Source organism: Oncorhynchus keta, chromosome 24 (genome assembly GCF_023373465.1).
Source record: "Oncorhynchus keta strain PuntledgeMale-10-30-2019 chromosome 24, Oket_V2, whole genome shotgun sequence".
Classification (NCBI taxonomy): domain Eukaryota; kingdom Metazoa; phylum Chordata; class Actinopteri; order Salmoniformes; family Salmonidae; genus Oncorhynchus; species Oncorhynchus keta.
The window spans coordinates 38,160,247-38,184,670 of record NC_068444.1 but is presented as its reverse complement, the minus strand read 5'-3'; the positions used below and the strand labels follow the sequence as shown (position 1 = coordinate 38,184,670).

General features: G+C 42.0%; 1 protein-coding gene across 1 annotated transcript in view; it reads left to right on the top strand.

The window, feature by feature from the left end:
- Positions 1–17,117: 17,117 nt before the first annotated feature.
- The window catches only part of LOC118357752 (glutamate receptor ionotropic, delta-1-like), a 200,854-nt gene continuing 193,547 nt past the window's right edge, over positions 17,118–24,424 (top strand). Inside the window, exon 1 of the mRNA XM_052478299.1 lies at positions 17,118–17,398. Within this exon, the coding sequence (XP_052334259.1) occupies positions 17,125–17,398 (274 nt within the window). The 5' untranslated portion in view covers positions 17,118–17,124. The remainder of the gene's footprint in view (positions 17,399–24,424) is intronic.

The window sequence follows — 24,424 nt, the reverse complement described above, 5'->3', positions numbered from 1 at the left end:
ACAATTACAGGGAAGACTTAACTTACCGAAAATGTTATAAAATGCAGTTCTTCTTCAGGAGGTGGGCAGTGGACAGGAAGTAATGAAATAGACCAATCTACTGTAAGTGGCAATTTGTTTAAAAGTTCTCACCCCTTTAACCTTGCATTGGCCTCCATTGGAGGCACAGAGTGCACAGAGAGCAATATTAAAATATTTAAAGCGTCAGCTCTATTCATTTCCAAATCCGCCTCTTTGCAAATCCCAAATTCGCCTCTGTACTCCGCCCAGGGCAGAGCTTTCATTGTGCCCTGGACCGGAAAAAAACGAACGCCTGAGCGTGTAAGATTCCGAAGCCAAAAAGCAAAAGGGGAAGTTGACTTAACAAATGTCACAAGCTGCCAATACACCTGCTTATTCTCGAAAGCTCTCAGAGGGAGAAAAAAAAAATATATATACAGGCCAAATGAAATTCAAATACCGGCTGCTTTTATAACCTTTAATCAATAGCACAATGTCCGAGGCTGGGCCCGGAGTCACAATGGCGCTGGTTTCGTCAGATCTCAGAAAGCTTTCCTCCTCCCTTCTTATTTAGACATTGTCATCGTCACCAGTCTCAGAGGACCACAGAGCACAGTGAACCAAGCCTGACAGACACGGTAGCTATCTGCATATGTATTTCCAGGAACCCGTAAGCAACGGGCTGCTTAATATTTTAGATGAAAACAGAGCTTGGGACCAAAAGCTAAGAAGACCGTTTGGTGTCGTTCAATTTGCATTGTTGAAGGTATCAGGTTAAGAATAGAGTTAGAGGTTTGGCTTCTGATGAATTACTTAGTCGGAAAGCAGGCGATACATTCCTGTTCGCCTCCAGGATTGAACATACCGCACCGCTACTGACGGGTGCAGGTGGATGGATGGTTTATATGAAATCAATACTCCTGGCACATATTTAAAAAGTATAGTATAGAATTGGCCTTCAGGGAAAAATTCTGTATTCTACTTAAATATCTATCATTATGGACATCGTCCGGTATCATCCAGGTAGTCATTGATGGGGATGTGATTGTTAAATATTTTCCCTTTACATTCTCCAAAAGGCTGGCGAGCAATGCAGCCTCAACTCTTAGAATATAGGGTTGCAAAGGGGTTATTCAACTGTCCCCATAGGAGAACCCTTTTAGGTTCCATGTAATCTAAACGGGGATCTACCTGGAACCATAAAGGGTTCTTCAAAGGGTTCTCCTATGGGGACAGCCGAAGAACCCTTTTAGGTCCTAGATCGCACCGTGTAGACACGAATGATCCAGCGTAAAAATGTACTCTCAAGGCGTCGCATCACAAATCAATCAAATCCATTCCTCTGTTTCAATCTACACCGAGTATACAAAAACATTACGAACAACTTCTCTTTCCATGATACAGACTGACCAGGTGAAAGCCATGATCCTTTATTGATGTCAATTGTTAAATCCACTTCAATCAGTGTAGATGGAGGGGAGGAGACGGGTTAAAAAAATAAATCATTGTTGAGCCTTGAGACGATTGAGATATGGATTGTGTATGTGTGCAATTCAGAGGGTGAATGGGCAAGACAAAAAGACCTTTGAATGGGTTGTAGGTGCTGAGTGCACCGGTTTGAATGTGTCAAGAACTGCAACGCTGCTGAGTTTTTCACACTCAACAGTTTCCCGTGTGTATCAAGAATGGTCCTGTACCCAAAGGACATCCAGCCAACTTGACATAACTGTGGGAAGCATTGGAGTCAACATGGGCCAGCATCCCTGTGGAACACTTTCAACATCTTGCCGACAAATTGAGGCTGTTCTGAGGGGCAAAAGGGATGAAACTCAATATTAAGAAGGTGTTCCTAATGTTTTGTACACTCAGTGTCTGTGTAACCATTTAATGAACTTTTAGCAGTCTAATGGCTATTTAGCAGTCTTATAGCTTGGGGGTAGAAGCTGTCTTGGAGCCTGTTGGTGCAAATTGAGGCTATTCTGAGGACAAAAGGAGGTGCGACTCAATATTAGGAAGGTGTTCCTAATGTTTTGTACACTCAGTGTATTTGGAATCTAATGGAGCCAAATTTTGTTTGCAGTGAATTCAAATACCCTGCTCCATAGTGAATGCAAATGATTATCTCTCAGTGCCCAGAGATGAGCCTCAAAAAGCCTATCTCACTGGCTGACGTGAGATCCATTATCTTCAGGAATATTAATGATTATATTATTCTAGTGGACGGGCTGTTGGTCGAGTGATGTAGTGATGGTGACAGCACTGTTTCTGCACCTGAAAAGGCTACATAGACGACATACCACTAGACAACGGAATAATTCACGACCTTAGCTCCTGCAAAAGGTTCAGGTTCCCCATTTCGAGGGCCCAGCTAACTCGCATACAAGGTCTCCATGACCTAAACATGACCATGAAGCCAAATTATGTTAAAGGTGGCTGAAACCCCTGATAGCATGGATGAAAGCCCTGAAAACCCCCAGAACTGCTACCTTTCTCTAACCCTCACTATTGTACCGTTTAATCTGGGAGGGGGAACTAGGCAGCAGGACTTTTCAAGGCGATTACACGGATTGAATAGATCCATAAAAGCCCCAGTAAAAAAACAACAATGATGATGTCCTGTAATTTAAGACGGGTATTAAAATGAAGAAAAAAAATGGCACCTCCTGTTTGTCTGGATGCTGCTGCATATTCAGGTGAAGCAAGGGGCATTAAAGAGTGGCGCACTTTGCATATTGAGTTGGTGTGTTAGGGAAGGCATGGGTTTACTGTGCTGTGGAGAGAGAATGTCTTCTGTTGAAAGTGGACTTACTGTCTGTAACTACACGGGAAAGACTATTTCACCATCTAAATTGACATTTTAGTCATTTAGCAGATGCTCTTATCCAGAGCGACTTACCGGAGCAATTAGGGTTAAGTGTCTTGCTCAAGGGCACAGCGGTAGATTTTTCGCCTAGTTTGCTTGGCCTAACCGCCAGGCTACCTCCACCAATTCAACTGTTTATCTCTTTGCCTTCCTTCTCAAAAGGTCAGTGTTGCCTCTTTCCATGACAAATGTCATATTATAACAATAACAATAACTATTACAGTCAGAATTCAATTTCCAGCAGACACATCTACAGTATATCCATCGCCTAAGACCTCAACCATGTTATGAAATTTAAAGCTTTCATGGATGTTGTAATTTAAATTGCTGTACAAAGATATTAAATATAAATATAAATCAGCTTTATCAGGCTCCAACACATTTGACCAATTTAAACAGGGGATGCTGACATTCTACGGTGATAGGGATACATGTACGTCTGCCAAATGCTGCTGAGGTCATTTGTCACGTAGTCTAGCCTGGCGCTCTAATCGGTTGAAAGGGAATTTCTCTCTCATCTCTGGACTCCAGGGTGGAAGCAACGGCCAACAGAGAGGCATTTTGACTTCTGGAGTAACAAGCTCAGCTGGCACGCGTGTGGATAACTCAGTATCTTTCAAAATAGACACATGGAGAGAAGAAAATAACACCCACCAAGACACAAAGATAATGCCCCAGGCTCCGCTCTCTAAGGAACAGTAGATAAAATAGAAAAAGGCTATTTTGTGCGAGCACAGGCATACGTAAGCATGCATACATGTGGGTGTGTGGGTGTCTCTCTAGACTCGGTAGGTGTTCTCTCATCTGCAGTAAAGGGCAGTGTTTTTTTTTTGGCTTGTTGCTGACGTGAGAGGCTTTGTCCCCAAGGTGTCCTCTGACCTGGGCTCCTCTTATCTGGTCAGGCAGACATTGAAAGGGAGTGCCCTGAGCTTTCGCTCGACATCGTACTGTGAAAGTTAGGACAGGTCCTCCGAGACAGATGGAGAGCCAGGTCTAGACTATTCATGTCCGTTTCAGACACTACTGTTAGTACCAGTAAAGATAAATAGGCAGAGATAGGAAAAGGAAGGCTGGTGTGATTCTGAAGATCTCGATCAAATCCTATGGGATCTAAAACTGTACTTCTGATGACATTAGTATTTTGAGACGTGCACAACGCTAGCACGGGCCTCTGGGTGACGTCTCGGAGACGACCTATGTCTATATTTACCCTGTGAGCTGTCCTCTTCCCTCCTGTCTGTGATGTTTGTTCATTTTTAGCTCTCAGCTTTCATCTCTACAGCCTTGATGTTTTCTTTAAGTTTGACATCACTTCAAGGCATCACCACTCTTTCATGCCACACTTCTCCTAAAGTGTTGGTGGCAAAAATTGACTGGCGAAGTGTATTCCCGGTATTTCTAATAGGAAAAACAGAATTAAACATTCTTTTGAAAGTCCTCGCCAATTACAAAGGCAGACGATAAATGTATTTTGGGCTGATTACTTTAGAAATGCAAGCTGTAAAGAGGTGGGCGGGTGTTTTAAACAGCCTTTCTGACTCTCATACTTCACATTTTACACATGCACTCGTTAAGTGTTTTATATAATACTCGTTAGCACTTTACTGTAGGTGTCCTTATTCGTGCATTCATTAAGCCTTTATAACAGCTATATAACACATTACAACCTGTGTCATAAGCTGTCATAAGTGGGTTTTAAATAGTTATGAGAACGGCATAAGATATTATGAAACGTGTTATAATGGATGTTATAATGTACTATTGTACTTTCTGCATGACAAATTACGTCATATGTAATTACATGCTACATACGTGTCTCCATACCAGATGTTATAACAGGGTGTTATATCATTGACCAAACTTTGTGTCACATTATTACATTGCCTATTATTAATGCCTAACCCTAACCATAAATGAAAGGGATACATCTGCATGCATGTTTTGGAATATGTTTTATTCTGTACAGGCTTTCTTCTTTTCACTCTGTCAATTAGGTTAGTATTTTGGAGTAACTACAATGTTCTTGATCCATCCTCAGTTTTCTCCCATCACATCCATTAAACTCTGTAACTGTTTTACAGTCACCTTTTGCCTCGTGGTGAAATCCTTGAGTGGTTTCCTTCCTCCCTGGCAACTGAGTTAGGAAGGACGCCTGTATATATGTAGTGACTGGGTGTGTTGATACACCATCCAAAGTGTAATGAATAACTTCACCATGCTCAAAGGCATGTTCAATCAATGGCGTTTTTTATTTATTTATTACCCATCTACCAATAGGTGGCCTTTTTGTGAGGCATTGGACAATCTCCCTGGTCTTTGTGGTTGAATCTGTGTTTGAAATTCACTGCTCGACTGAGGGAACTTACATATAATTGTATGTGTGAGGTATAGAGATGAGGTAGTCATTCAAAAATCATGTTAAACACTATTATTGCACACAGAGTGAGTCCATGCAACTTATTATGTGACTTGTTAAGCACATCTTTATTCCTGAACTTATTTAGGCTTGTCATAACAAAGGCTTTGAATACTTACTGACTCGAGACATTTCAGCTTTTCATTTTGAATTCATTTGTACAAATTGACATTATGTGGTATTGTGTGTTGGCCAGTGACGACAAAAATACATTTAATCCATTTTAAAATAAGGCTGAAACACAATTGTTGGGGAGGAAAAGTCCAGGGGTGTGAATACGTTCTGTAGGCACTGTATCTTCTCACATTTGTTTCTTGGAGATACTGAATGGCTTTGGGATACTCTCAACTCATCCTGTGGTACCCAGCGCATTCATAATTGTTTTATAACGCCTCATATAATGTAACTTTGCTTAAGGTGTCTGTGCACTCTATAATGCCGTATGACAAGGTTATGACAACCATCATCCCATTCAATTTGATGTGACACAGAGTTGAGTAAATGATGTAACGCTTTCGTGACCTTTAGTGGTATGTAATAACATATGACATGTGTTGTCATGCAGACTGTGCAATAGCAGTTGACATTAGAGCATATGACAACCAGATGAACGGTCATCTATAACACCCATTATAACTAGTTTTATAACATCTTATGCCATACTATTTAAAAACTACTGATGGCAGCTTATGACAAATGTTCTAATTCAGCAATAAGGCACGAGGGGGTTGTGGTATATAGCCGATATACCACGACGCATATCGGAGTGCCTGGATACAGCCATTAGCTGTGGTATATTGGCCATATACCACAACACCCCGAGGTTACTAAAGTAATCGGAGCAGTAAAAATAAACGTTTTGTCATAGCCATGGTATTCGGTCTCATATACCGCCAAGTGTATAATGTGTTATATAGCTGTTTGTAAATGCATGCAGAAGGGCGCCTACAGTAAAGTGTTACTTAATACTCTAATCGCACACACCATTGTTGAGTGATTGACGCAATGTGTTTTCTATTATTACTGTCACCTCACATTTAACTCCGGTAGGCTGCCACGTTCCGTACTTGTACAGGGGAACTGTGGAACTGAGGATCCGTAGGAGATAGTCAGCCACTCTTGGAACTCAATGGAAAAAGAATGCTTACGATAGTAACCCAACGGATTTTGTCATTCAATGCCTCCTCCATCAGGATCTCACATACAGTGCACCTCTCATTAATTAACCACCATTTCAAAGATGCACGTTGTTATTATAAACGGGACAGAAATGTAAACGCGACAGGTCACGTGCTGCTCCCACGTTTCATGAGCTGAAATAAAAGATGCCAGAAGTGTTGAACATTTCCAGCAAATGTTGTGCACACGTTTGTTTCCGTTCCTCTTAGTGATCCCAGGACCTCCACATCCGGCTTCTTCGTCTGCGTGAAGTTTATTTGTCACGTGCGCCGAATACAACAGGTGAAATGTTTACTTACAGGCTCTAACCAACAGTGCAGTTTAAAAAAAAAAATCAAATAAAATGTATTAGGTGAACAATAGGTTCAAAAACAACAGTAAAATGACAGTGAAAAATAACAGTAGCCAGGCTATATACAGTAGCGGGCCTATAACAGTAGCGAGGCTATATACAGGTACCGTTATATATACATGTACCGTACCGCTATATACAGGTAACTCAATGTTGAGTTTATATTTTTGTTCAGTATACATCAAACGCGAACGAGCGAAGCAGACCGCTGAGTGTCACTCTACTGGACTCTACCAACTGTTTTGTGATCAGCTCTTAACAAAGACAGTGAATGACACCAAGGCCAGGCGACCCCCACTATGCCCGTGGTTGATCCCCTCCTTGTCATAAATGATTGTCTGTAATTAGGTATATTGATGGGGACTCTGATATCATCCAACTCATTAGTATCTCTGCTTTTGTGATCTGTCTATGTTCAGTTCTTCACAATGCAGCATCTGAATAAGGAGAGAAAGAGCCCCCTTTCATTCAGATCAGTGGAGCTTTTGTGCTTTCAAATCAGCTGGTGCCCTTGGCTTAGCATTATGTTTCCTGAGTCGCTTTGATTTAGATGTGCAGGTGTCTACTGCTTCGTAAAACTTTTGAGTTGTCTTCTGTGCCCATGACTCCCAAGTATTGTTTCATCTCTCGTATGGTATGATTGTGAGCAGATTGCTATTCAAATTGTATTCAAATGGGCATTCACTCTCACAATAGTCTGCATTGCTTACTGCCTGGATGGCAAGTGTTCCGTGAAGGAGATGTGAACACAGCAGTCAACAAACGGGGTAATCAGAGCGTTGCATTTCGCACAAAACGCTGCTCTAATCTTCTAGCTGCTCAGAATCGCACAAAGGAATAAAAATAAAAAAAGTTTCAAGCGTTGCTGTGGCCACGCGGAAAAGGGAAAAACAGGCTGTTGAATTCCCACTTAGAGAGTGGAGAAGGGCTCAGCCTTCAACGTTGATTTGCTCAATGGGAAATTGATCGTCCTGACCTATACGTAAAGAAGTATTGTCTTGTTTTGAGAAATGATCTATTAGTATTAGTGTAGTATTTTTTCTTATTAACCCTCATCAAAGAGGATTGATTTTGATATAGGGGTGATGCAGCAACAATCACGATCAAAACTTCAAATGATATAGATCAAACAATTCCCTGATATTATGGTAATTAACAGTCCTTTGTCAATACATGATTGAGATATTCCTCCCATTCCGTCTAATAACAATGCATGTAGACTCTTTGAGCGTCTCTCGGGAGTTCTTATACTCTTACTCCCCCGACAGCCCTCCTGCTATGGCCTGGAGTCCACCTTTACCCTCTCTCCCTCTCTGCTCCGAGACACACACACTCATGCCCTTAGAGAGACTGGCTCTGTCTGTGTTCTCAAAGTCACTTCACAGTATGGAGAATTCTGAAATTCTAACCTTGTCCTACTCTGTACATGCTTTAGACAACTATCATTGTTATACAGCACATATACACTACATAGCCAAAAGTACCCCTTCGAATTAGTCAAATTATTTGTGGCTGACAGGTGTATAAAATTTGAACACACAGCCATGCAATCTCCACAGACAAGAGAACGCTACCTGCTCGAATGCATAGTGCCAACTGTAAAGTTTGGTGGAGGAGGCATAATGGTCTGAGGCTGGTTTTCATGGTTCGGGCTAGGCCATTTAGTTCCTACTTTGTGGCAGCAGTTTAAGGAAGTCCCTTCAATGTTTCAGCATGACAGCATAAAGCAAGGTCAATACAGAAAGGGTTCGTGTAGATTGATGGGGGGGGGACAGTTTAATACATTTTAAAATAAGGCTGTAACGTAACAAAATGTAGAAAAAAGTCCAGGGGTGTGAATTCTTTCCGAAGGCACATGCTGAATGTTTGGCATGCCAGTGAACGAATGCAGAGAGGCACAAACAGATTGGACCACCGGGCTAGGATAGTTCTGATGGTCCCACGAGGCATTCAAAAGCCCTCTAGTGAAGGATTTGTTTTGTTGTTGTATCTTTCAACTAAAACCAGACATTCCAAAGTGAATGAATGAAGTGTCTGCTTTGAACCCAATAAATAAAATGATATATATATATATATATATATATATATATATATATATATATATATATATATATATTAATGTGGTTCAATTGAGTGGGATTATTGTGAGAGACAATGCTGTTGATGGTACATTACCCTAATCCACAGAATAGATGGTTTCAGAGACTTGGATGGAGGGTTTAGAGAGAAACTAGATTAAAAGTATTACTGCATCATTTCAATTAGACAACACATTTAAAAAAATATATGCAAATGTAGAACACAGAGGCAAATTGTTGAGAATTCAAACCTTCTGCAGCTATTCAGATATGAATAATTAAGATCATTTTCTGCGGCATCACTGAAATGGATTCTGAGGATAAACTGGGGCCAAGTCCCAAATGGGCACCCTATTCTCTGCATAGTGCATACTTCTCACCAGTGCCAAACTTTTTTCACTATGTAGGGAATAGGGTGCCATTTGGGACACAGCCTGGAACACACGTCATCAGTCTGAATTTCCCCCAAACACTGCCTCCTCCTGTTTTGCTGGTGAAAAATGGCATTGTCCCTGAGATGTCTACGGGTGATGGATGAGGGCCTCTGGCATGTCTTAGTGCCTCCTCCACTCGTTAATAGATCATTACTTCTTACCAATGACGTTCCCATCCCATCCTGTGTCATCTGTGGAATACGCTTCAAAGCTGAGTCTCATGCCGCACACAATCCGCCTGTGACATTTCCCTTTCTCACGCTAATGAACCAAAGGAAGACTGGAGAGTGAATTGGAGGAGGACACAGACAGACAGACAGACAGACAGACAGACAGACAGACAGACAGAAACAGACACATTTAAGCTGTACAGTGGTTCCTCCTTTAAAAGTTACATCATACTGCAGCACACCTTGCGGGCTGCTGTAGCATTCTATGGCACGTTATCTAATTGACAGCCATTTTTTTTAACGTTAATACAGGTTAGTGCTAGTTTGACCACCAGAGGGCATCTTTGAGAAGCATTTGATAGTCTCCCATATTGGCATTACTAGAGAATTTAAAACCTTTTTTTGTAATAACATAGTACATGGGATTGATTTTAAGAAATTTTGCTTAATCAATTAGATTAATATTATGGTGTTTCTACTCCTAGAAAAACAAAAAGCAAAACCGTCAGGGTTTCCATTGAAAATATTGCGCTGTACAACGTGATGGTCGGGAGTAGGCTACAGCGCATTTCCACACCCTAATTGTAGTGTAACCAATACTCATTTCGCCTATGGTAGGCCTACAGTAAATCTAAACATGTTTTTTTCAATGACGTGACTCTCCGCCAATAATTACATTTAGAGGATTGGAGGATTCGAAATAAATATCTTAGGGGCATTTTCCATTAGGATCTGTGAGAATATCTGAGAATATCTAAGGGACTTTTATATAATTCTAAATGAATTAATAATAATAATAATAATAACAACAATAATCACTTTGTTTCAAAAGTAACAATATTTTTGAGATTGAGCGAGAAAAAAGCGTTTCTTGATCATGGGGTGAGACATTCTCACTAATTTGTAAATGAAGTCAGTTTGTTATTTAGAATGGTTTATTTCTGGAAAAACCTAACTTGATTATTTAGCAGACATCACTTGCTCACCACATATATCTTTAGAGTATCATGAACATTTTCATGTATCCATGCTTGTCTCCGAGCAGCACGAAGCAGTGCTGAAATAGATGGGAAGGCTACATATGACGATATTTTGGAGATTATAAAAAAAAAATGTGAGCGATTAAAATGAATAAAGGCCAAAATAATATTTATAAAGGCCAAAATATAGCCAGGCTAATAGCCATAATGACGCTGTCCAATGTCACCATGTGTGTTTGGAAAAGTATTTTCCAGTAAGTAACAATTCGTTTGCCTTCATTAGACAACTTTGTTCCAACATTTCTGTAATTCAGTGATATTTATTCCCATAGTAATTCATTATGGATCCATAACTAAATCAAAATACTGCATTTTTGAAAGAGTATTTTTATCATTATTTTATTATCGAAAGCATAAAGATGAAGAAATACAGTACTGCAGAGTATATGCTTTTATATTTGGATAATAAAGCATTTGAATAATTTTGAAGATATAAGCCACCTGCATTTGTTTATGAGGCTACTGTGCAGTCTGACAAGTAAACAGCCTACAATACATACTGTAGTAAACATAGCCTACAATACATACTGTAGTAAACATAGCCTACAATACATACTGTAGTAAACATAGCCTACAATACATACTGTAGTAAACATAGCCTACAATACATACTGTAGTAAACATAGCCTACAATACATACTGTAGTAAACATAGCCTACAATACATACTGTAGTAAACATAGCCTACAATACATACTGTAGTAAACATAGCCTACAATACATACTGTAGTAAACATAGCCTACAATACATACTGTAGTAAACATAGCCTACAATACATACTGTAGTAAACATAGCCTACAATACATACTGTAGTAAACATAGCCTACAATACATACTGTAGTAAACATAGCCTACAATACATACTGTAGTAAACATAGCCTACAATACATACTGTAGTAAACATAGCCTACAATACATACTGTAGTAAACATAGCCTACAATACATACTGTAGTAAACATGGGAAAGTGAACCCCAGGAGACCAGGGTTCAATTTCCTGACAGGGAGGAAGGAGTAAGTTGTCCTTGTAAATAACAATTTGTTCTTAACTGATTCCATATGTGTTATTTCATAGTTGTGATGTCTTCACTATTATTCTACAATGTAGAAAATAGTAAAAATAAAGAAAAATCCTGGAATGAATGCGTGTGATCAAACTTTTGACTGGTACTTGCTTAATTAATTTGATTAATTGTATGGTGTTTCTATTCCAGTCTCTGACTCGTTATGACATTATAATTACTTCCATTTGCTTCCACCGTAATGTTTTGTCGGCCATCTTTGCTGAAGAAAGTCACGGGTGGCTCGTGTCAAATTCGTCATTGGAACCACTTGATATGATTGGTCAAATAAAAACCTTCGGGACCCAAATTCATAATGAGTGTTCTAACTCACCCTTATGGTGGTCTGGAGCAATGAAGCCATGAGGCTGAGTACCTCAAAGTCCCGCGGTGTAAGCTCGCGGGAACCACTGGAGATTAGAACTTCAAACCCATTGGTGCCGCATCTAAAGTGAACTAGCACTGAAATGAGATCAAGCTGATTGTCTACCTACAGTCATGGCACAGGGGCCCACTGAAGTTGGAGTGAGGGCATTTGATGAACATGGAGCAGTGTGCAGCCTTTAAATTGTTGGAATACAGGGTCATCCTATTTCTTGAAAAAGCTATCGGGAAGATTGCCGACACCTGAGATTTCAGGTTGCATTTTCTTAGGGACGTCGTTTCCCCCTCTACTCTGTTTTGGGACCCAATTGATTTAGAGCAGATGAAACCCACTTACCATAATCCAGTGAAGCATGTGTTCAATCTACAGCAGTCTGGTGTTCCCCTCTTCTGTGAATCCAATAAGATCTTCCCGGTTTTCACATTAACTGGTCTTGTGAATCATGTTGATTTCCTGGCCTGATTTCTTTTCCCTGAGCATGGAGGATGAAAATGGAAAATGACATTGGGATATGTGCCCTCAGCCCTCGAGACGCTTTCCTCTGAAGTCTGCTCCCGTTCTCTCCGTTCTCCATAACATTTCTTTGCGGAGTACTATTTTTTTTGCCGCCGACCATCCAATCCATTTCCATCAAAGGTACTTGTACCTTGATAGAGACGTTGTACGACTCAGCCAATCAATGCTTAGAAACAGCCATGTTGTAGTTCCCTTTGGTTTGAGGAAGGACGTAGCCCACACAGAGACTGGTGGTGGTATGACAGATTGGTATTTTATAAAGATAATTAGTTGTGATGCACACGTTAGCTCTTTTTGGAGAAAAACTCATTAGCAATTGTAACACTCCAATAGGACACGAGGGCTGTGTCTAGACTCAAGAAAATGGATTACTCACTAATGGGACGCTGTGCTGGAGCCTCAATCACTAATTTGTTCCCGGGCCTCAAGAGCATGAGGTGAGGTGTTTACTGAACCACGGTGAGCTCCAAAAGTATTGGGACAGTGACAATTTTGTTGTTATTTTAGCTCTGCACTCCAGCTCTTTGGATTTGAAATAAACCAATGACTATGAGACTAAAGTGCAAACTGTCAGCTTTAATTTGAGGGTATTTTCCTCCATATCAGGTAAATCATTTAGAAGTCACAGTCTTTTTTTGTACATAGGGGACCAAAAGTATTGGAAGAAATTCATATATATATATGTGTGTTGAAGTAGTAAAAAGTTAAGTATTTGGTCTCACATTCATAACATCCAATTACTACATCACGCTAGTGACTCTACAAATTTGTTTCGATGCATTTGCTGTTTGTTTTGGTTGTGTTTCAGTGCCCAGTAGAGATTCATGATAAATAATGTATTGTGTCATTTTGGAGTCACTTTTATTGGAAATAAGAATAGAGTATGTTTCTAAACAATTCTACAAGGCTACCATGATTACGGATAATCCTGAATGAATCGTGAACAATGATGAGGGAGAAAGTTATAGAGGCATAAATATCATATCCCCCACCCCCCACAAAAATTATAACCTCTCCTGTTATTGTAATGGTGAGAGGTTAGCATGTCTTGGAGGTATAATACACGACATGACCAAATGTATGTGGACACCTGCTTGTCGAACATCTCATTCCAAAATCGGGGGCATTAATATGGAGTTGGTCCCGCCTTTGCTGCAATAACAGCCTCCACTCTTCTGGGAAGGCGTTCCACTAGATGTTGGAACGTGTCTGCGGGAACTTCCATTCAGCCACAAGAGCGTTAGTGAGGTCAGGCACTGATGTTGGGCGATTAGGCCTGGCTACCGGTCGGCGTTCCAATTCAAAGGTGTTCGAGGAAGTTGAGGTCAGGGAAATGTATAGGCCAGTCAAGTTCTTCCACACCGATCTCGACAAACTATTTCTGTATGGACCTCTCTTGCACGTCGGCATTGTTATGTTACGCTGAAATAGGAAAGGGCCTTCCCCAAACTGTTGCCACAAAATTGGAATAACAGAATCCTCTAGAATGACATTGCATTCTGTAGCGTTAAGATTTCCCTTTCCAGGCACTAATGGCCACAGCCCCAGACCATTACTTCTCCTCCACCCAACTTTACAGTTGGCACTATCCATTCTGGTAGGTAGCGTCCTCCTGGCATCTGCCAAACCCGGATTTGTTTGTCGGACTGCCAGATGGTGAAGCATGATTCATCACTCCAGAGAACATGTTTCCACTGCTCCAGTGTCCATTGGTGGCAAGCTTTTCACCTCTCTCGCATGGTGATCTTAGGCTTGTGTGCAGCTGCTCAGCCATGGAAACCCATTTCATAATGCTCCCGACGAACAGTTATTGTACTGACGTTGCTTCCAGAGGCAGAATGGAACTTGGTTGTGAGTGTTGCAACCGAGGACAGATTATTTTTATGCATTACACTCTTTAGCCCCGTGCTATGAGCATGTGTGGCTTACCACTTTGCGGTTGAGCTGTTGTTGCTCCTAGACGTTTCCACTTCACAACAACAGCACTTAGAGTTAACCGGGGAAGCCCTAGCAGGGCAGAAATTTGACAAACTGACTTGTTGGAAAGGTGGTATCCTATGATGGTGCCATGTTCAAAGTCACTAAGCTCTTCAGTAAGGCCATTCTACTGCCAATGTTTGTCTATGGAGATTGCATGGCTGTGTGCTTGAGTTTATACACCTGTCAGTAACGGGTGTGGCTGAAATAGCAGAACCCCCTAATTTGAAGAGGTGTCCACATACTTTTGTATCTATAGAGTATTTGTGCGTCTGTAACTTTCTCACTCATCATTATTCACAATTCATTCACGACTATCCGTAATCATGGTAGCATCCACATTACGTATTTAGAAACATATTCAACAGTTGTTGTTTTTTACAATGAAATGGACTCCAAAATGACATAATACATTATTTCATATGAATTTCTATTGGGCACAAAATGATCAGAAACACAATCCAAACAAACAGCAAATGCATCCAACAAGTTTGTCGAGTCAGAAGCTTGATGTAGTCATTGTGTGCTTGGAATATGGGACCAAATGCTAAACTTCAGACTACTTTAATAGAAATAAGTGAATTTGGCCATATTCTTTGGTGCTGTAAAATGTGGGGACTATGTACTTAAGTGCTGTGATTTCTAAACGGTTCACCCGATATCAAATCCTAAGTGCTGGAATACAGAGCCAAAACAACAAAAAATGTCTCAATACTTGTGTGTGTGTGGACGTGTTTAACTATTCCTGAATAGTAAGCAAACTGGAAACATTTTGTTAGTCCTCGCAAGGTCAAATGCTATTCCTAGGGGGATTAGAGTTAAGGTTAGAATTACGTTAAGGGTTAGGGTTAGGAGCTAGGGTTAGGGTTAAGGTTAAGGTTAGGCTAAGGGTAAGATTACAGGTTAGGGTTAGGGAAAATGTGATTTTGAATGGGACTGAATTGTGTGTCCCCTCAAGGATAGCTGTACAAGACTGTGTGTGTGTGTGTGTGTGTGTGTGTGTGTGTGTGTGTGTGTGTGTGTGTGTGTGTGTGTGTGTGTGTGTGTGTGTGTGTGTGTGTGTGTGTGTGTGTGTGTGTGTGTGTAAAAGCCTATCTGTAGGGGGATCAGGGGGCATATAGACAGTGAGCAAAGGTCCTATTGATGGAGACCCACCAACAAACCAGAGCTTTTAATTCAGTGTAACACGATTTAACACTCAATTGGCCTTGAGTAATAGCCAGCCAGACAATGAGCAATCCCTTTTGTCTTGTGTCAGCAAGTCATTCAATGAATCCTCCTCCTCACCCCATCTTGGCCCCATTCTCTCTTTTTTATTAAAAACAATTTCGCTCGCTATTCTCCCCAACCTTGTATCGATCCCAGACGGTTTTAGAGGCACTTTTAATTTAATTTTCATTTGACACCGTTTGAGTAGCTTAAAAACAATCAAGGAAATCCAGTTGGCAGATCCATTATGTTGGCTGATGTGGAGGTAAGGGGCCTGGGCTGGGCTCCCGGGTGTTTGCCCTGGGATGTGTTGTCACCAGGGGAGCAGGGGAAAGGAACAGGGGGGATTTTCTTTGAAAGACATGGGGAGTGAAGCAGATCAATCCCATCATGCTTTAGGGCTGTGAATAGTGCTGTGCTTTCTTTGATTACGTCCTCATTAGCCGTATTTGTTTTAAAGCCAAAGCGATGCTCTTATACTCTGTGGATTCACCCAGTCCAAGCCAAGGGTTCCATCCCAAATGGCACCCCGTACCCTGTAAAGTACACTACTTTTGACCAGCACCAATAGGGCTCTGTTCAAAAGTGGTGCACTATGCAGGGAATAGGGTGCCATTTGGGACACAACCCTAGTCTCTGGAGGTCTTACTTAAGCTGCTGCGGATAAACGTAACATAAGCCCTCTGCAGTGGGCGAGTGTTAGTGTGAGACTGTCTTTTCTCCTTTGTCGCGGACTCGTGGTGCAGTGAACGAATGGGCTTAAGATCACTGTGTGTCCTGTGTGTCTCGTTTTTTAAATCCCTCAACCGGGAATAATTTGCCCTAGCTCTGTAGGACCTCTAAAATGAAGAGCAGTCAGTGCTCAAGGTTGCCAAGTCCTGCGAGGGTGTGTGTGAGCTAAATATTCGACAAGATTCGGAAAAATGTCATACTAATCATGAGGAGAGAGAGAAGATATTATAGGGGATTGAGACTCAGATCCCTTTATAGTTACTGTAACGCAATGCGTAATCTGTGTCAGCTGCCCACTGTGGAACTGCCAAAGCCTAGAGTCACTGTTGCATGCAGTGGTTGTGTATCCAAACTGAGCGATTGCAAAGGGAAGTCATGAAGCAATTGACTCAGTGACTCTCTTTACAATAACGTTTCTTCTTAATCATTATTCTTAATAATTTCCTCACATTGACTTAAGGCAATGCATTCAACGCTGTAATGTGACCATTAGTACTCACCGAAGGCTAAAATTTGATTTTCATAATATTGTATTTTCATCTTATGACAATGTACAGTATGTGTTTTATAGTGAGATTGATGGGCTGCTTATTTCACCGTACTTAATCCTCTCTCTCTCTCTCTCTCTCTCTCTCTCTCTCTCTCTCTCTCTCTCTCTCTCTCTCTCTCTCTCTACCTCTCTTTCTCTACCTCCTACCCCAGCCTGTGAGCTGATGACCCAGGGCATCCTGGCCCTGGTCACCTCAACGGGCTGTGCATCGGCCAGCGCCCTCCAATCCCTGACGGACGCCATGCACATCCCGCACCTGTACGTCCAGCGGAGCGGCGAGGGCTCGCCACGCACCGCCTGCCAGCTCAACCCCAGTCCTGATGGCCAGCGCTACACCTTGGCGGCGCGCCCACCCGTCCGCCTCAACGAAGTCATGCTCACGCTGGTCGGCGAGCTGCGCTGGCAGAAGTTCATTGTCTTTTATGACAATGAGTATGGTAAGTGTGGAGTACTCGCCTCAGAGCCGGAGCTTAAAAAAAGATTCTGGAGCATGTTGGAAGGAGGTTGATGACGAGGGGTATAGGGGTGAAGGGTGGGGTGGTTCCGGCGACACAGGTGCTCCAATCAATGGAGCCCCTCAGGGTTGAGCGATCAGATGGAGTAAATGGAGCTTACTCACGGTCACATGGGAATCTCTCTGTGAGAAGAGGGAGAGAGGCTGTCTTACTCATCAACAAACCACCTGTTCCTGAGACTTATTGAATGGTGTTAATCAGGATCAAATTAGTCAAATAGTAGCGCAAACCTACTTGAGAACTCACACTCACACTTTACTCCCCCCCTTACTAGCTCTGACTTTGCTGATTGCTACTTTATTCAGGAACATGTACTTACTATGACTGTGATATGTGTTGTCCCACCTAGCTATCTTCAGATGAATGCACTAGCTGTAAGTCGCTCTGGATAAGAGCGTCTGCTAAATTACAAATGTAAATGTATGATGGAATGTACTGTACAGCAGCTCCATGATTGGATCCATGATTTTACAGCATGTTCCTTGCAGCTCAATGCTTTTAGATTAGAATACTATTTCCTATTTGATATTGTTCCGTTATAGGTCGATGTGTCTACATTTTTGAATGTAGAGAGAGGCAACAGAAAAGTTCGGAAGTTCAACCTGTCTATGTTTGGTTTGCTTCAGTGATGCCCTTGAACCAGGGTCTTTATCAGTATTACCCAGGTTATTTCATTATTGTCGGATGACTGCTTACCGGCATGTTCACACAGGCAGCCCAATTCTGATATTTATTTCTACTAACTGGTCTTTTGACCAATCACGTCAGATCTTTCCCAGAGCTGATCTGATTGGTCAAAAGACCAAATAGTGAAAAAATATATCAGAATTGGGCTGCCTGTCTAAACACAGCCTATGAGGGACTTTCAGTTCTTCACCATGGGATTTGGATTGTCAGAACAGTGTAGCAGATTGCAGTGCATGTGTGGGTGGCATAGGCCATACTAGGGGTAAGATAGTAATGTTTCCGGCTGCTATTCTGTTGTTGATCAAAACCACGAGCAAGCTGATACGGAACTCTATCCACATGAGGAAGAGATTAGAAACGGCTGTTATATCTTCATGTTTTGCGCTTCTTCATTTGTTCTCTTAGTAAATGTGGCATTTTAATATGAATGGTTTTAATTGCTTTCATAAACCTGTTTGTTTCACCGTATTAGCTTGTGTTGCGTCCTATAATTGGACTTTTAAGAAAGCAAGTGATGTCAATTTACTTCTACGGCAATTAAGATAGCGAGTGAATATAAAGTGTTAGCCTGTAGAGGATTGGTTTAATGTGAATCCTTCAATATTTCCCCCACAGCATCTTCATATGACTTCAATTCCTGTGGAGTTCTGTACACCGATTGTTGCATCATCCCCACGTAGTTTTGGCCAGTGAATCAAATCAAATCAAATTGTATTTGTCAGTGAAACGCTTATGGTTCCTTTTCCAACGATGCAGAGCTAAAGATAAAACATTTAATCAAAAGTTTAAATAGTGACAAGAAATAAATACACAGTGAATTAACGAATAACAATAATGAGTTAAAATAACATGGCTATATACAGGGAGTACCAATACCGAGTCAATGTGCAGGAGTACGACTTTTGGGGTACCAAAACTATTTTAGGGGACCAAAAGTATTTGGACAAATTCACTTATGTGTATTAAAGTAGCCAAAAGTTTAGTATTTGGTCCCATATTCCCAGCAGATAACGAACACATCAAGCTTGTAACTACAAACTTGTTGGATGCGTTTGCAGTTTGTTTTCATTCTGATTCAGATTATTTTGTGCCCAATAGAAATGAATGGTAAATAATGTATAGTCACTTTGATTGTGAATAAGAATGGAATATGTTTCTCAACACTCCTACATTAACGTGGACGCTACCATGATTACGGATAATCCTGAATTAATCTTACAGAGGCATGCAAATCATTACCCCCAAAAAAAAAAAAAAAAAATGCTAACCTCCCCTGTTATTGTAATCGTGAGAGGTTAGCATGTCTCAAATTAAAGCTGACAGTCTGCACATTAACCTCATAGTCATTGTATAATTAAAAAGGTGTCGTGTCCCAATACTTTTGGAGCTCCCTTTAGGTAGGGGTAAAGTGACTAGGCAACAGGATGGATAATAGACAGTAGCAGCAGCAGCATATGTGGTGAGTGTGAAAGTCTGTGTGGCGCCAGCATGCATGTGTGCACATGTTACGCGTGTGTGAACATATGTAGCGCGTGGGTGTGTGTGTGTGTTGGAGCGTCCGTGTAAGTACGTGACTGTGTGGGTAGAGTCCAGTGTGTGTGAATAGAGTCAGTGCTAAAAAAAAGGGTCAATGCAGGTACTCCGTGTAGATATTTGATGAGCTATTTAGCAGTCTTGTTCAGCAGTCTTATGGCTTGGGGATTGAAGCTGTTCAGGGTCCTGTTGTTTTCAGAACTTGGTGCACTGGTACCACTTGCTGTGCGGTAGCAGATAGAACACCCTAAGTCTTGGGTGGCTGGAGCCTTTCGAATGAAAAATTGGGGCTTCCTCTGACACCGCATGACCTCAAACCTGTATACAGTTCTATTATGTTCTATTATGATATTCTTCTAGTGTTTCAAAGAGTTTTAGAGGCCGTCGAGGATACATAATGTCTTCCTGTTCTCAAGGTAAACAAACATGCCTGTGGACGTTACAAAAGAGGGTCGCGCAACACTACACTTTACAATCGAAGGTCATAACAGAGCACAAAAAATGATTGTCACTGAACCATCTGACTCACCAAATGAGTTGGATTATAAACAGGCATATACAAGCCAGCTTTTTCCTCCCCCACAACTCCATCGCCCCAAAACCAACCTCAGCAATATCCCTCCCTTTGATGAGCAAAGGCATTAAAAAGTGAGGGGAGGAGAAAAAGGCACATTTATTCAAATTAAGGCCTTTGTTTAAGTTTATTAGGAGCAGATGGGGTCTGGGTTTGGGTGTCCAGGCCTGGCTCCAGCCTGGCCCAGGCCTGACAGCTGAATGATGATGATTAAGGAGAGTCCTTGGATTGCATTGCGCCTTCCATCCCATCTCCCCCTTCTCCACACTGCCTCCCCTGTCCTCTCTTAACCTCCATGCTCATTCTCCCTTTCATTTTTTAATTCTGTCTGTCTTGCATCCTCTCTCTCTCTCTCTCTCTCTTCTAATTCACTTTACGTCTGTGTCTCTCTCTCTCTTCTCTCTCTCTGTTTATTTTGTTGTCGCACTCTCTCACTTTCTCTCTCTCTCTCATTCTTTTTCTCTGTTACTTCCTCATGGAAATCCTGCTTCGCTCCATAAAGCACAGACAATTCCCTCTTCTTGCTTGCTGACAAAAGGACAAAAGGGCAAATCCCTCTACCTGTTATAGAAATGTGTGCAGTGATGCTGCTTGAAATGCAGAAATAGCATTTTTTTTATTTTTTTTAACTTCAGTCCCATGAACAGTGTGGAGTAGACAGTTTTTGGCTGGCATATGGTTAGAAAAAAACTGCAGAGACAATGTTTACTGCTCTGCGTTCTCCATGTATCTGGCTAACACCTAACTCCAAGTCCTCCTGACTTTACCCGGGTCGCGTCAGCCAAACTCGTTGCCATCATTGCGGATTGTGAAAGCAGTCCTTTTGGTTATACCATGCACGCCACTTGCTACATAGCACTGCTTTGAACACGGGGTCAGTCTTGTAAAAAATAACCGAGTGAGTAATGAATTAATAAATACATTCATTCATTAAAGGTGCACTATGCAGAAATCACGGAGAATCATTGTACCATCTTAACCACTGTGAAATATATTTTCCATAACCCAAAATATTGTATTTTCAGGTGTATGAAGCTGGTGTACAAAACCGAAAATAAAAGATACAAAAACAAAACTTAAGAATGCGAAGCCAAAAAATAGCGCACATAGAACAGATCTACCGCTTCTTGGACTTGCTTTGCCATTAGAATGACAGATCTATAACTCACGTTTGTATGTGAATTTGGTCGGGTCTCCCAAAAAGTGACATATTGCAGCTTTAATCATCGAGCCCCACTCGATTGGCTGGGCTATGTCATTATCCTGTGGGAGGGCGTTGGGACTCAGGATTTAGACAGCGGGTCTCTATAGAATGAAGAAATGTGGAGAGAAGGGCGAAAACACACCCCCGCTACAGTTCATTGAATTGATTTACCCGTTTTGCATTGATCTGCTCCGTCCTTCACACAGTGCTTTGGCTCACGCTGCGGCTCCGTCGAATGTTCCACCGAGCATGACACAGCAGCTAGGGCCACATCAAATATGGACTCCCAATCACACACAGGCGGACTGGGTTAAGACCGGCTGCAACCAGGGACTGGATTGTCACCCTGTCCCTTATATGGTGCACTGCTTTCGACCAGGTTCCATACTCATGCTGGGACTTCCTGTTTTCATCAGCACCAATAAGAGGCACCTGAACGAAAGCCTCCTGACTTTGTGAAAACAGAGAGAAAAAAGAAGGGAGAGTGAGGTGAAAAGCAATGAGGGCTGGATGATGTGTGTTGACTCACGGGGTTGTGACCTCACAATGCTGTACATGGGTTTTTGCCTTCATTTCCGCCTGATGGTTTACAATGCTGTCTGGAGCTGACAGGCTGTAATATATCTATGCGCTGAGTGTACAACACATTAAGGACACCTGCTCTTTCCAAGACATAGACTGACCAGGTGAATCCAGGTGAAAGTGATGACGCCTTATTGATGTCACGTGTTAAATCCACTTCAATCAGTTTAGATGAAGGGGAGGAGACAGGTTAAACAAGGATGATTATTTTTTACGCCTTGCGACAATTGAGACATGGATTGTGTGTGTGTGTGTGTGTGTGCCATTCAGAAGGTGAATGGGCAAGAAAAAAAAGCAAGTGCCTTTGAACGGGGTGCGGCTGAAGTTGCCAGGCGCATCGGTTTGTGTCAAGAAATACACTACTGCTGGGTTTTTCACGCTCAACAGTTTCCCGTGTGTATCAAGAATGGTCCAGCACCTAAAGGACATCCAGCCAACTTGAGAGAACTGTGGGAAGCATTGGGGGGGTCAATATGGGACGGCATCCCTGTAGAGGCTTTCACCACCTTGCCGAGTCCGTTCCCCGACAAATTGAAGCTGCTCTGAGTGCAAAAGCTACTACAGTAAGTGCCAGGCGCACCGGCTTGAAAGTGTCAAGAACTTCAACGTTGCTGTGTTTTTCACACCCACCTGGAAATAGTTTCCAGTTTCCTCAAGAATGGTCTACAGGACATCCAGACGACTTGACACAGCTGTGGGAAGCATTGGAGCCAACATGGGCCACCATCCCTCTGGAACACTTTTGAGGCGGTTCAAAGGGCAAACGGGTGTGTGGAACTCAACATGTTCCTAATGTTTTGTACCCTCAGTGTATTCTTATGTTGGTGATAGGTCATTTTTAGGGGTCGGGGTAAACTGGCTGAGTGGATACACAGGTTCAGGGTTCGCCACATAAGATTTTCATAATCACTGTTAGAGTTGAATGCAGGGCATTTGAAGTTCAGCACCAGTTCAACACCCCATGTGCCTGACCTGATGTGCTAATACTTTCCCTATTAGCACTCTATCTGAAATTATTCATTTACTTCTCGGCTTCATAATTTTGCTTATGCATGTACAGGTAGCTACCCAAATAACGGAAATACGAGTAAGTGAGGGATGCATAGTATATTGAACTATTTCGGCTAACATGGCCATGCCCCCATAGGATGACAATGCCCCCATAGGATGACAATGCCCCCATCCACAGGGCATGAGTGGCCACGGAATGGTTTAATGAGCATGAAAACGATGTGTACCATATGTCGTGGCCGTCTCAGTCACCAGATCTCAATTGAACACTTATGGGAGGTTCTGGAGTGGCGCCTGAGACAGCGTTTTCTACCATCCATCTACAAAACACCTCATTATGGAATGACTCATGGGAAAATGTATCTTTCCCATAGAGATCCAGACATTTGTAGAATCTATTCCAAGGTGCATTGAAGCTGTTCCGGCAGCTTGTGGTGGCCCAATGCCCTATTAACTTGGTGTTTCCTTTATTTTGGCAGTTACCTGTATTTTCCCAGTCTAGACGTTTGGTCCGCAGCAATTTCATTATATTTAGTGGTGTACCTTTATGAATCACAGGCCGTAAAGTCAGGGGGGTTATTACTGTAGCAGTTCTTAATGCCCACTGTCCTGATAGTAATGCCAGCCTCAGTATAAATAAACAAATATCAGCCTGCGGAGGTGATTTCATTTATGGACGAGGAGGAGGAGAGGAGATGTCTGGATTGAAATCAGCTGAGTCACTCCTAGAACTCCTATTACCTTTTACCGCTCCCTTACCCCTCGCTGTGTCATTCAAGATGAGGGATGATATTATCGAGACACCCTGCAGAATGCAGGAACGACATGAACCCAGACAGATTTATTTATACAAACAGCCCCCCGGGAGTGCATGGCTCGGCTTTCGGAGTGGAGGAAAAGGAGGACACTCCCAAGCCAGTCACCCCTACCATCTGCCCAAGTCAAGTAACAAAGTGTTACCAGTTAATTAGTCTCCATCTATCAGATCCTATCTGCTACAGCCGAACAAGTGAACTCGGCGATTGCTCATTTCACGGCAGCTATTGCCTAAGCCTGGCGAGAATGCTAAGGGTGTACCCCGAACCCTTACTAGATAGAGATACATATTTACAGAGCATTAGTGCCTAAATAAACGCCTACTGTGGCCTTAAGCTCGTCTGCTTTCTTGTTTATCTTAGCTTGCAGCGTTACTAGCCTATGAATCCTGATAACACCACCTACGTCGTGATCCGAAGCCAAAAACGTGAAGTTGATTGATCCCCGTCGAGGGAGGAGTAGATTTTTTTGTATACTCCTGTATAACCATTTTTATGATGACTATAACATTTGTTGGCACCTTCAGCCAATTTATTTAAAG